The sequence below is a fragment of the Myotis lucifugus genome, unplaced genomic scaffold (genome assembly GCF_000147115.1).
Source record: "Myotis lucifugus unplaced genomic scaffold, Myoluc2.0 scaffold_3, whole genome shotgun sequence".
NCBI classification, from domain to species: domain Eukaryota; kingdom Metazoa; phylum Chordata; class Mammalia; order Chiroptera; family Vespertilionidae; genus Myotis; species Myotis lucifugus.
Window position 1 is genome coordinate 9,691,568 of NW_005871051.1, and position 14,319 is coordinate 9,705,886.

At 51.8% G+C, this 14,319-nt stretch overlaps 1 protein-coding gene across 6 annotated transcripts in view; it reads left to right on the top strand.

Moving 5' to 3' along the window:
* Positions 1 to 14,319, top strand: part of NRP2 (neuropilin 2) — a 120,176-nt gene that overhangs the window by 68,569 nt on the left and 37,288 nt on the right. For all 6 annotated transcript variants that reach the window (XM_006082426.3, XM_006082430.3, XM_006082431.3 and 3 more), the window contains exons 11-12: positions 3,463 to 3,579; positions 6,679 to 6,819. In XM_006082426.3, the coding sequence (XP_006082488.1) occupies positions 3,463 to 3,579; positions 6,679 to 6,819 (258 nt within the window). The remainder of the gene's footprint in view (positions 1 to 3,462; positions 3,580 to 6,678; positions 6,820 to 14,319) is intronic.

Consider the following 14,319-nt stretch of genomic DNA (forward strand, 5'->3'; position numbering starts at 1 on the left):
CGGCGAAGCGCCCTGCCTATTTTTGGTCTGGGCCCACCTGTCCCCCGGGCACCAGCCCCAGACCAGCAGGAGCGGAGCGGCAGGGCGGGCTGAGCCCCCGGCCTCCTCCACCAGGGCCCAGGTATCTCCCATTCTCCTGTCTGCGCTGTGCCTGTCCCCAGCAGGGGATCGTGGAGCATTGATAAGAGCATGTCGGAGGAGTGCTTTCGGCTCCCAGGGAGAAAAGTGCCTCCGGCGTGCCCGCTGCGATGGCGCAGAGGAGGGGGCCCATGGCGGCACACAGGTGGGAATCGGGCCCAGACTGGCCTCCCGCCCCCTCCGAGTGCAGGCAGTCCTCACGAGCACATCTAGCGGGGAGACACTTACTCCCCATTAGGTAGCACTAAGGCCAGGTCTCCGAGGAATGTGGGTCACCTGCCCATTTGAGGCACTGAAAACGGCAGCTTCTAGGCCAGTGGCTTTCAAGTGGTTTTAACCACCATCCACAAGATAAAATAAATTTATAAAACTACCCACCAGATTTACAAGTGCATGTATGCACACACACACACACACACACACACACACATAAGCACACATGTGTGTGCCTATGGGGAACAGTGTGCCACTGAGTGCCTAGACGCTGGCCACAGATTGCCAGGTGTAAGTCAGACACGTTACTTAGCCCTCAGCATCTCAGGTATCTTAGCTGAAAAATGGGGGTGATCATGGTATAGCTACACCCCCTAGGGTTATTCTGAGGATTCCACAAAATAACGGATATCAAGTACATAGACTGCTGCCCGGCACCTAATAAACCTGTTAGGATAAGTAAGTACGACTGAGACCAAAGGTTCCCAAAGCAGTGCTCATCCTCACCACGTGCGTGCGCGCTGAAATGTTATCGCTGCGATATTTAAAATGCTGGTCACGACCCATTAAATTGATTCCACAGCCTACTAATGCATGTGACGTACAGTTTGGGGGGAAAATCACAAATCGAAGCCAGCGCCTCTTTCACAGATAAAGAAACTGAGCCCCCGAGAGAGGAAGCCAGCGGCAGAGGTCGCTCAGCCCGCCGGGGGCTTGCTCACACTTCCGTCCTGTCCTCGGGCCCTCTGGGCCGGGCCTCTCCCGGCTGGCCCTGCTCTCTGACCGGCCGGACAGTGGCAAATGGCTTTTTCCACGTATTGCACCCCCACCCCAACCTGGCCCAAATGACACTGGTGACGGTCAGCAACAGGTTTCTCATTTCAAAGTCCTGCCCGGCCATTCCTCCGAAGAGCGGAGTTGGGGCTCGTTACCCTCTGCCCGGCCTCCCTCCCTTTGAAGTCTCGGACATCTGGTTTCAATTGCAGTTTAACAGGCACTTGCCTGGGAGCGCCCAGTACAAACACTGTGGACACAGCAGTTTAACAGGCACTTGCCTGGGAGCGCCCAGTACAAACACTGTGGACACAGAGGCCGCTGCTGTTTCCTCGCACTTAGCCTCATCTCCACCGATCCGCTGACCCATCTTGCTACCTCACATTTCCAGAAACTGCTCTCCCAGGGCACGTGGCTCTCTGGCTTGTCACATGTCCACCCATCAAGGATGAGTTTGTGCGACTCATCCTTGGCTCATGCCTTTCATTCCTACCCCAGAAGGATCCCAGCGAAAAGAATGGGCCGGGCCGGGTCCCTGCCGCTAAGTAATGTGACAGGGCTGCTCCACCTGTTAGTCCGTGTGTGTTTCCAATGATTACTTCTTGCCTTGCTGCCTGGAGTTTGCTGTACAATTGAGTTTGAGATTCCGTGACACAGTGACAAATTCGAACTTACAAATTAGGACGCTTCGAGGTTATTTGCTGTTGACTGTGAGCAAGAGGCAGGCACGGCGAAGGGGAGTCTGAAAGGTTAGGTGCGTAGTACTTAATAGCAGAAAGATGGGAAATCGACCGTGAAAAGGCGTTTCAGCGTATTTAGCGAGTTCCTTCAGCTCCTGGCTTTATTAAATGGTATCCTGAAGGGGACCTGACAGAGACGCCTAATCACACACAATAGCGCCAAGGAGCAGGTACAGAAATGGGAGGAACCGCGCCTGGGCGTACTCGGGGAGTCTGGTGGGAGCACAGCTCTGGGACGAAGGCCCCGCCCCACGACACATGGGTTTGAACACCAGTCACCAGCACTCCTTTTTGCCCCACCAAGGGCCTGACTCACGGTTTAATTCATTTCACAAACGGTTGCTGAATGAATGACTGGGGTGAGCAAATAAACAAGTGAATGGATAGGTGAATGAATCACCAGGTCAGAACTGACTGCCTGCAGCCAGGTTGGGCCCAGCCCGGTTTTGTTGCATTCTAGTTATTATAATATTTTGAATCAGTTGCCAACATGGATAAGTCTGGAGGTTTTACGTGGGGATTCTTGGATTTGGGGTGGGGGGGTTGCAAGATCTGGCCACACTTGGCCACCTCCCCACTCTTCCTCACCCCCATCCCTCCGGGCCTCAATCAGCTGGAGCCAGTCCTGGTGGCCCCTTAAATCAGGCAGGCAAGGTCCCCTGCGCCACCTTCTGTCCCATCCTTGACTCTCCCCAACCCCCAGCCTGCCTGGCAGCAGCCATTGAATTTAGGAAGCTTTTGACTCTGCCACGCCTTATTGTTTATTACATGGTATCCTGAAGGGGCCTCACAAAGACACCTAATCACACACAGTGGCGCCAAGGAACAGGTACAGCTCCTGAAGGCACAGCCCCACATGATTCCCACCAAGCAGTCTGAGTCCCTTTGAATCCGCAGTCCTTTCTGTTGCTTTTGTGCAAACGTGAACAGCAGTATCGGGATCACACCCCCCAGGCACCGGATTTGCTTACGGCTTTGTGTGACTGTGCCGCCCAGGTGGGGTGAGCTTTGGTTCCAAAAGTTCTGTATTCACGCAAAAGCAGGGGTGAGGCAGGAAGGCATGTCGGCTGCCACCCAAGGGGAGGGGCACAGGTAGGCGCTAGGTTTCCTCTGAACGGAAGCTCAGGTTGTTCAGCAGCAAGAAGCATGCAAACTGGTTTTGATGAGCATCATTTATTTTGTGTGTTTGCTCACCACACTTCTGTCTTAACGGACCACCCAGAGTGTGGCTTAGCCCCGCCTCCGGGTCAGCGTCACCCACATTCATTCTTGTCTCATGTGGCCCTGTCTCGCGTGGCCTTCATGCCAGCCTCAGGGCCTCTGCTGGGCAGGAAGGCCTTAGCGGGGGTTTGTATCAGGGCCTCTGTCTGGGCTGTTTCTGCAGCTTGAGCCCATTTTCGTTCAGCTCGGACAACGCTCCGACATCATTGCCGGCACACAGGGGTGGCCTCAGGGTGCGTGTGTCCTGGCTTTCTTTCTCCTTCTCTGATGGCCCACACTCAGACAGGAAACCTGGTTTGGGGCCTCTTTCTCCTGCTGCGTTTCAATGCAGGCTGCTGTATGCGGCATTCACGCCCCTTCCTTTGCCTTCACGCAGATGCCAAGCCCACCGTGGAGACACTGGGACCCACCGTGAGGAGCGAAGAGACCACCACCCCGTATCCCATTGACGAGGAGGCCACGGAGTGCGGGGAGAACTGCAGCTTTGAGGACGGTGAGGGTCGGGGTCAGAGTCGCATTCATCCGGGATGGCAGGGGTGCCTACCAGTGGGGATGGAGGCTGACCTGCGGCTGGGCAGGGACCTGGGGGTTACTGGGTCAGAGGTCAGGGAGGTGCGGGTACTCAGGGGCTTGGGGCAACGGCCATTTCCAACCAATCAGTATTGGAACCACCTGTACAGCCCTATGGGCACGAACCCAGTGATCATCAGCTGAGATAAGGGTCCGTTTTTTAAAATATATATATTTTTATTGATTTCAGAGAGGAAGGGAGGGAGAGACAGAGAGAGAGAAACATCAGTGATGAGAGAGAATCATTGATCAGCTGCCTCCTGCAAACCCCACACTGGGGATCAAGCACGCAACCTGGACATGTGCCCTGATCGGGAATCGAACTGTGACCTTCTGGTTCTTAGTCAATGTTCAACCACTGAGCCACCACAGCCGGGCATGAGGGTCCATTTAAAGAGGACTCCTCCTCTTCTCTAGCCCTCACTTCACGTGGTCAGAATCCACATCTGTGATCCTTGTTCCTGCGAAGCCGTGTCTTCACAATACAGTCAGGTGAAAATCTGGAGGTGACATGGTTCAGGGAGCCCCCTAGTCAAGGTTAACTCAGCGTTAACCATTCCTTAATTGCATTTCCCTGTCTCTCACCACCACTGGTTGAGAAAGTGTCATCACTATGACTCCATGGGATCGCGCGTCCTCCGTGGGGTGTGAGTGCAGGTCAGTGACAAAAGCAGACGTATCAAAAGGCACCTCAGTTCCTCCCAGGCACAGGGCCCCTCCTCATCAGGTGGGAAATCTGGACTCCTCTCATTCCGTCTCCTAAACATACCCACGTTCGATGGAAACAATTGGCAGAGACCAAAAGTGCGACAGGTTTTAAATCATACCGCTAAGGAGCGGAGTCTGAGGACATTCCTAACAAACCACAAATTTTGGAACACCTGGCATTTTTGGCTGGAAGTTCATGCCTGACAGCCTCCATTTACAGTAAATTACTGACCATTATTAAATGTTCATTAAACAAAATGAGGGGAAATTGGTGAAGAGACTTGGGAAGCGATGGAGACTCCGTAGGTGGACGGTGGAGTCTGCCGGACCCGCACACTCAGCGGCCTGACAGTCGGAGGGACTGCGCGGATGGAGTGGCCAGCTCAAAAAAAAAAAAAAAAAAAAGGGCTGCGAAGAAGAATGGGAGGGAAGCCAAAAATAAATGCTGAAGTTGTGTGACTGAAAAATGATAATTTAATGCATATGCTTTTAGGAATGTGCTTTTGTGCATTGTGTGGGTGGAGGGACACTATTGGTCAGGGTGAGTGGAATACAGAATCCTGACATTTTAATGAACTTGTTTTTGTTTTATCAAGAGGAGAAGGAGACTTGGAGAATCTTCCAAGACATGTTTAAGATAGTTTGAGGGCCAAAAGTAGAATGCACAGGGAGCGAATATATGGTGTCGGGTTAGCAGGGTTGGCTGGGCGGAGGGCGGGGGCGGGGCTTCTATCTCAGTGGCAGCCCGAAGGAAAATGGAAGGGTTCTGCAAACGTTCAGAAGTTTCATATAATTTTCCTGTTGGTAGCGGTTTGTTTCCTTTGAGGTTTCTTTGGTGGTTCCTCCCTTCCCTCTTCTTTTGCACAAGATCCCTTTGTGGAATTTGGTTCCCGGGATGCAGTATGCATGTCAACATGAGAGAGGAATTACGGTATATTGAATTACTCCATATTTTTTGAACGGAAAAATAGAAATTCAGAAATGGCCGGGAGAAGGGGATGGTGAGGGCTAGGAGCTGACTTTTCCAAGCCACAGGTTGATCCTGTAATAGATTCCATGTGTTTCTTCTCCACTCGAGCTGACTTTGGCCCACGGTGGGCAAACATTCCACGTTGCCTCTTGGGAAGGAGAGGCATGAGCAGGGCCCGGTAGCACCCGGTGGCCCTCTGCGCTGAGGCTAGCCCTGCCCTTGCCCTCAGAGGCGTGCCCTCCTCCCCTCCGTGGTGGGAGCAATCTGTTTCCAGCCTGTTACTCACTTCAGACCTCCGAACCCACGTCTGAGGCCTTCCGCGGAAATTCCTCCCTGGGAACCCTGAGAAGGGAAGTGAAAAGGCCAGGGACCCCACTTCCTCTCTGCTGCCAGCACTGGCCACACCTTCCTGCCGTCTCCACAGGCCCTTCTGGCGAGCGCAAGCATCCATACTTGTCCTGTTTCCTCTTTTCGCCCACCTCCACCCACCCCCGCTGCATCACCCATGTAGCACCAGCTCAGTCTTGGTTTTTAGAGCCGAGTGGACCCTCAAAACAACGCCTCAGGTTCAGGCTTCTAGCTCAGGCCCGAGAACAACCGAGCAGCCAGGGCGAGCCATCGGTGGCCACTTCTGAGACTCCCATGAGGATGCACCCTCTGCTGACCTTGGACCCAGCCTTCCTGTGCAATCCCTTTTCCTCCTGGTCAGCGCTGAGCGGGCGGCCAGCTGGTCCGGCTGGTCCGGTTCCCTCACTTTGCCCTAACATGCCACCTGGCAGCGCCTCCCCCGGGATGTGGAAATGGCCCGGTCTTCTGAAACGAGAGACCTACCGCAGGAGGTGAAGGGGAGCAAACAAGCCGGCCTTGTCTCAGTGTCCACTTTCTCCTCGCTGGCCTGCATTCCCTCCCGCCTCTCTGGATGCTACCGGGCTGCCCATCACTCCCGAGAGCCAGGTGGGCAGGAGCCAGCCTCCCACCGAGGCCCTGGGGAGACATTCTCCTCTGGCGTGTAGGGAGCAGCGATTTTCACATTGGTCTGCGCTCCGAGGTGGACAGAGAGGCCAGGGAGAGCCCAAAGCCACTCGGTGGCCTCCTTTGTGATCGCTTACAATGGGAACCGCGGGCAGACTTGGCTTTCGTGCCTGGGAAGGATGAGACCAAAGGCTGACCCGAAAGCCAGCGACCGCCAAGAGGAGTGAAATGAATGAGCGAAAAGGAGCCTTCTTTCTCTGCTCTGCACTCAGGCCTTGCCAGCCATTGAAATAGCACCATGGTGGCTGTTCTCTGAGCCCATTTCATTGGCGTTCCTTTGGGTTATTTTTTTCTCTCTCTCTCTTCTTTCAGACAAAGATTTGCAGCTCCCTTCAGGATTCAACTGCAACTTCGATTTCCCCGAGGAGGCCTGCGGCTGGATCTACGACCACGCCAAGTGGCTCCGGAGCACCTGGGCCGGCAGCACCAGCCCCAACGACCGCACGTTCCCAGGTAAGCCGGCTGCGAGTGCAGAGATGAGAGCGTCAGGCTCGCCTTCCCCACGCTCTCCGCTCAGACCCTCGGGCAGGCTTCCTAACTTCCCAGCACAGAGCCACCCTCTGCCCTTTGCCCGCAAACCACCACGGTCTTCGCTCACGACGTCACCCCACAGAATAGCGGGTTGGTGGTTCCTGCCCTCGCCTGTGATTACAGGACGGCCTGGGAGCTGGGCGGGAGGGAGAGAGGCCAAGATAAAAGAAGAGGAAGGAAGGAAGGGCCGTGGGGAGGTCTAGGAGATGCCATGAGTCAATGTCCCCTTGTTCCCGGCCGGTCCTCGCTGCCAGCGTCACAGAGCCTCTTGTCAGGCTGGGTATTATTCCTAAAGTGGCCCGTCAGGAAGCCGCGGGCCGGCCTTACCTTCTCCCAGGGTGGCCTGGCTTCTGTGGCGAGCCCCGTCGAGGGCCCGAACGCTGCCATGCCCACCGGTGTCTAGGAGAGCCGCCTGGCGCTGTCCTGCCGAGTCCGAGTCCAAAAGCCTCTGGCCCCTGGACATGAGGCGTTGCCTGGGCCCTTCCAGTGATGGCGAGCCTATGACACTCATTTTTTTGGTTGATTTTTCTTTGTTAAATGGCATTTAAATATATAAAATAAGTATCAAAAATATAAGTCTTTGTTTTACTATGGTTCAAATATCAAAAAATTTCTATATGTGACACGGCACCAGAGTTAAGTTAGGGTTTTTCCAAATGCTGACACGCCGAGCTCAAAAGGTTCGCCATCACTGGAATAGATGGAAGCAGGTCATCTGCCATGTCCGGGGCTGCACGCGGCTACAGGGATGTTCTGGTAGATGCTTCACAAGCAGCTCTCCGAGGATGAGAAGCCCTGCTCTGCGGGCCACCTTCAGGGTTGCAGTTCCTCCTGCTGTAGCTGAACTCAAGCCACCAGCCATCAGTGGGCGGGTGGGGGGCGGGGGGGCACAGCACCCGTAGTTTCCCCCTCAGGCAGATGTGATACATGCAAATAGCCTTGGGAGCATAGGTACCGGTAAATCATATTAAAATAATTAGGAAGTGTTGAGTTTTAACGAATTTATTATCTTGAGTTTGTAATCTCATTTATTTACTTGTAACTTTCTATCATTTAATTTTTAATAGTGCTTGCGTTTAACAACCGGCTTGCAAAATCCCAGATAATTTAACAACAGGTCGTCACAAATACCGGCTCTGGCACTCCAGGCATTCGCTTTCAAATTCCCACACCCCTGGCCTGGGCCATCGGTCCCCCCACCCCCGTGCCACCCCCCTACCTCACCCCCCCCAGCATTCGAGAGGAAAGGGGTTCACTTTGGAAATTAGCAGATTAAATGTTGCCTGGCTAGAGAATAAAGGGAGAAGGGACCGTCCCTTCTGCAGGGTCCCCCGGAGCTGCCCCTGCCCCTCACTGCAAGAACTGGCAGTGTCCCCTGTCCCCAGGGGAGGCAGTAGGACAGACGCTGGGAGGGCACTGCGGCCGCCTCCCGACACGGCCTGCACTTGCTTTCCCAGAGGGTCACAGCGTCTGCTCTAGAGAAAAACATTTTCATATTTCAAGTGTTTATCTCTTCAGCGTTCGAGAGCTCGGAGAGATTAATATCTGAGGATCGGCACAGCCGCGGGCAACGGGAGAGAGCACTTACCCGGTCCCAGCCTTAATCACCCTCCCTCCTCTCCTTCACTGCAATAATGTTTAATTAATATAATGAGCCTCCTGCACGCTGGAAAAAAAATACTTATTTTTATAACCCAGCCTGGATTTTTCATTTTATTTCCTCTCCTTTGAGACTTGGCCCAATTAATTGGTTGTTCTCCCAACCCCCCACTTTTTATCTTAAAGATTTGTAGGGTATGTGTCTGAGTGTGTGTGTGTGTATGCCTGTGTTTACATGTGTGTATTTGTGGGTACATATGTGTATGTATGTTTATTTCTCAAGGTGTTTGTTTTGTGTGTGTGTGTATATATGCATATATCATGTGTTTTTATGTGTAGATGTAGATGTATTGATAAATATGTCTATGCCTGTGCGTGTGTTTTGTGCATGAATCTCTGTGCCTGTGTCTATAGATCTGTGTGTGTGGGTGTGATTTATATGCACGCATGTGTGTGTAAGAGGGGAGCTTGGCAGAGGCAGTTTGAATAAAGGGACGCGGCTGATACAGCATGGAGACCTTTACTGGCTCTTACCCAGCATTCATCTTCAGGTCCTGTCCAATCATTCAGCCTCTTCCCTTGCACTCTTCTAAGCAGATGTTCTCTAAGAATGTCTGAGGCCTTCCCAGGCCAGGCTGCAAGGCCACCAATTAGCAGGGGACACTTCAGGGAGAGCTTCCGTGACTCTCCCTTTGACCCTGGCCTTTACCCCTGCCCATTGCTTGCTCATTTCTGCCTCCCCCTGGCCCAGCCCTTGCCCCGTCCCTGAGTGCCCTGGTTACTGGTTGGGAATTCTAGTCCTTAGCCTCACTCGGCTGATGCATCGCAGCCTGCGGTTGGTAGGGCTCTTTGGAGCAAGCTCGCAAAGCGGGCAGGATTCCAACCTGTGGCTGGCTGGATGGGGACAGAAGGAAAATTAGGGCCATAAGGAACTACTCGATCTAGTGGTGTTTTTCCCCTAAGATATTGAGAAAGAAAATAATTATTTTCCTCCTCCAGAGGAAGCCCTGAAGTTTGGAAAAGTGGCACTTGTAACTTGCCTCCAGAAAACAGAATCATAATATTGTCTTCAGAGCCCTTCCTTCTGCCCGCTGATGACTTACAAAAGCATGTGCTGTATTTCCCATGTTCCTTCTCCTGGCAAAACTGGGTCTCAGGCTTTAAGTAGGAGAGGAGAGAAAGCCCTTTCTGTTCAGGGTGGTCCTTCCTTTCTTCTTCTTCAAAAAAAAAAAAAAGGGCCCCCGAGGGGAGCAGTTGGGAGAGAGGAAACAGCTGTGCTTGGTTAGGGGCAGGGTAAATGCTAATGGGATCAGAGTGGCCAGACCTTCCAAGTCAGACCCGAAAGTGGCTGTGTCCCCCACAGGTCACCACTGCACAGAGAGGAGCCCACCCCGCTCTTAAGAGAAGTGCGCCATATGTTTTATCCCCTCATTCGATGGGTAAACACAAGTAATTACATTTAAGAAAGGAGGTGTCTCTGTCGAGTCGGGAGGAAAAAGAAGGCAGGAAAGAAAATAGCCGTGTTGAAATAGCATACACAGGCCATTTGGTTAGAAGTGTCTGTGGAAACGACTTAACATTCCTTAGATATTTTCTGATTTAGTTCTTTTCTCATGTTTTGTTTTGTGTGTTTTTTCTTGTTTTGTTTTTTTTCTTTTTCCTTTTAAGTAAGCAATTAGTTCTGTTCTTTTGGCCAGCGCTGGTGGTTGCTTAAGGCTGACAGGACACCCACTGGTTCCATTCCACTGTTTTTGTTTTTCAAGATAGTCTTTCAAGCCGCTTGGAATTTCTTTTTTTAGCTCTTTGCTTATGCTCAGAAGCCCGGAGTGTGTTCACACCCGTCCCTGGGAAGCCTGTCCCTGGGGACCCTGTTCCCAATTCACTGACCCCTGCTGGTTACAGAGGAGCCCGTCCCAGGGTCGCCCGAAGCCACTCTGCCTTTTCTCTGTCGCTACGAGAACACAGAAAGTGTCCCCTAGTGGGAGTTTTGAGGAAGATCAGATTTAGGTCTTTAAAGAACGAGGCCAAAAAGTCCTTGAGATGGCCCTTGGTCAATAGGGCAGCCACTAGCCACGTGTGGCTATTTTCATTTAATTAAAATTAAATACAGCTAAAACTCTGGTTCCTTCTTCGCCCAGCCATGTTTCAAGGGCACGGGAGCCATGCTGCCTGGGACAGTGCAGGTATAGGGCATGCTCGTCATCACGTTGCCCTGGCGACCACTGCTCCAGCGCCATCAGGCATTGACCTGAGGGTGACCTCTGGGACCCTCGCTGCTGCTGCTGTTGCTACTTGGTTTGGCGCAAAGCAAGAAGCAAGTGATTCGGGGGATGTGCCATCCATATTATCCCTTGATGGGAGTGGTCTGTGGCTGGTATTTGGCTCATTGTTTCGTTTTACCTCAGTGTGTAACCTTAATAAAGTAAGCAAGTAACACAGCATTGGATAGGGTAGGGACTATTTCATTCAATCAAAAAGAGCATCCTAAATCAATCCTAAGCAATACCCATAATAGGAAGAATACTAATTGTTTTTGTTGTTATTATTATTGTTGTTGTCAGGAATGAGACAAAAAAACTGGAGACACGGGTACGATGCCAGGTCAGCTTCAGAACCCTCAGGTGTGTGTGGTCTCCCTCGGGTGTGTGTGCTCTTGTACACACTTGTTGACCTCATGAAGGGTGGGTACAGTGTGACTTCATTTCAGTAAGTTCAAATCGTGGACGTGATATAAAGAAAACGGGCAAAGGCTACATGGAATGGTATACCAGTAGGAAAGGACAGCTTTGGTTGTCTTGCATTCATGTTTATTGGATTGAGAGAACAGAACCTTTCCTCTGGGTTCAAAAACAATCTCAAGTGAGAGTGAATCAGGGATACCATGTTCGGCAATGTTTGAATTTTACACCTGGTGGCTATCCTACCAAAAGCACGTGGTAGACATGGGCTGTTGGGTGCAGACCGGGTCATTGAGTGAACTCCATTAGAATGGAAGACCAAAACTGTGCGACACGCACAAGAAGATTAAGTGTGGGCCAGGATGGTGGGCGATGGTTGCAGAGAAATCAAAGGAAATAATTGATGCGTGAACTTGCTTGTGATGGGCTTGGTTTTTGTCAGAAAAATACTGGTGGCTCCATGAATTAGAAAGCAACTCTCTGAGCTCGAAAGACCTTCCCCAGAGATGGGACCAACAGCAGCAGACACGGGATTGGCTTTAGCTTGACTTGCCCTGAGAAAGAGGTTGCTGTGGCTTGGCTGGGGCTCTGCAGCCACTGCAGATACTGAGACGGGAACTTCTCGGGCTTAAATCATGACAGATAATTAAAGACCAGGAACAGCTTGGCTAAAAGAAAGCCAATATTCAAGCAATAACTTCAACTGGAAAAAGAAGCACAGAGGTCCTTCATTAAGGAGGTGGAAACACTTCTTCGGCTTTGCGGAAAAGACAGCAGTAGAGAGGAGAAGCAATTACTCCTTTTTTTTTTTTTAAAAGCATCATTGCTTGAGTCCCCGGCAGTGTGTGAATAAATAACACAGGGGTGGGATGATAGCAAGACCGCCTCCATTGCAAAACCTTCCTGAACGCTGACATACCAAAACAGCTTCAGGGAGGCTCCTGCAAAGACCGGGCCTGACCTCCCAAACTGTCCACAAAACGGTCAGCTGTAAACCTTGAGAACATCCTGCTGAGTTCATCCGACGTCAGTGCTTCCTTTCGCTGGTTGTTAATCTGAGGACCTCAGCGAGACAGACTGACCTTGGGAGGCCAGCCGAGGGGCTGACTCATGTTTTAAGCATGACCTGTACAAAGAGCCTGCGTCTCCTGCAGCACTAAATATTCCTTCAGATGGTGGTCTAGCAGGAGGGCGCAAAGCTAGCCAGGAGAGGCGCGCACTGGACAGATGGCGTGCTTGGCTTTGTGATAGCCAGGAGGACCCGCCTGGTGGTTTATTTCAGGGTTTGGTAAGGTGGTTCCGTGGCTGTTGGGCCAGATGCTGTCACGTGCTCACAAAGCACTCGTGCAGCTGAAGCCAGCTGTGGCCGTAAATCGCCAGGTGAAGTATCAGGAGGCCCCTGCAGAGGCGGCCGCAGGTTAAGACGCCTGAGGACCCTGTCCTCTGCGCTTCCTCCCTGCCCTTCCGAACTCCCGTTGTTCGTTCCCACGTGGGGGTTTTCCCTGCGTCGAGGGCAACAGCAGATGTTTGGAGTCAGGGACCCTCCCCAAACGCCTCCCAAGCGTGTCAGGTCTGGGAGAAGAGGGATTGTGTCTCAGGGACATTATTTCTTCATTCTCTTTCAACAACTGAACCTATTTCCTTCCCGTTGTCTTTCTGTGGGAAGCTATCCATTGCCGGCATCACCGCCACCAGGTAGGAGAACAAGAAGACAGCGCCAGTCACGGGTGGTTCTCAGCTAGTCAATTGTCAGCAATTTAAAGGGCTCATCCTTAAAGTCCAAGGAAATCACTAAGGTAGCCCCACCCCCCACCCCCATGCCATACCATGCCAACCTTTTGCTCTATCTGGTCATCAGCAGCCAGTGTGTGCCTAGCAGTCCCTCTGTGTTTGGGAACAAACTTCACTTTCACACGTGTGCTTCATTGTGGCACTGAAGTGGGTGCCCTGACTTAAAGGAATAGAGACACTTCGCTTAGAGAAGAGTCAGTGGAGACCCCCGCCCTGGACCTAAAGGCCTGCAAAGTGGATGTTTAAAGGAGCAAGGGTTGTGTTTCCTGAGGAAGCAAAGACAGGGTCTCCCATTCTTCATGAGTGACAGTGTTTCTAAGTCAGAAGACAGATCTTGGGCTGTGCTCCATCAGGGATGGAAGGAGGACATGTGTCTAAAGTGACAGCAGGAAAATGTAAAACTGAATTTAAGAAGTTCCTGACAGTTAGGGTTGTGACCCAGGAAACACATTGCCCACATGGCCTGTGGGAACTCCTTCCCTGGGAAGTTTAAAGCCAAGGGTGGACAGCTGTTCTGGATGTTTCGGCCTCGTTCCTCTGGACGGCAGGGCTGGCCTGCTGTAAGCCGTCTCATGAGCCCCCCTCGTGTTCCAGGATCATGTGCTACTTTATTTCATCTAGCACAGGTTCGCACACAGATACGTGGTAAATCGTGCATGGTGCACAATTTGGGGCTGCCCAGTTTTGGGGATTAGGATGATGGATCTGGGAACCGTCTTATTCCTAAAAACATTTTTACTGTCCTCAGGTCAAACCATCCTTCTCTTTGAGTCTTGGATTGGTCTTCCCAAGTTATTAGTGCTCTTCCAACCATTTTTCTTTCTAAAAAAAAACAAAAAGGCAAGCATAGGAGGCAGTGTGGATAGCCATAGTAGTAGTGATAAAAGGCCATAATTTATATCGAGCTCTTACCATGTCCCTGTTCCTGTGCAAAGCATTGTGCACCGCTTGTTCCAGTTCCTCCTCACAACCCTAGGCAGTAATGATGTTGTTACACCCATTTTACAGATGGGAAGACTGAGGCTTTAGCAGATGAGTGAGGATTAGGCTAGGGTTCCAGCCCAGGTGCAAGGCCATGCTCAGGTGATTTTACTCAGACTGATCAGGGCTCATAGCTTCCTTCCATCACTCTGTAGCTGGGGTCTGAGACACGCCACTTCAGTTCTCTGAGCCTCACTTTCTTTTGTTGGTAAAAATGAAGAAAATGATCCTTATTTCGCAGGGAAGATTCCATAAGATAGGCAGATGAAGCCTCCAGTGTAATATCTGGCACATACTAGGTGCTCAGTTAACATCGGCTCCCTTCCCCCTGCTTCTCCTCTCCCCCTCCCTGGATTTTCCTGGTCTCGGCCAT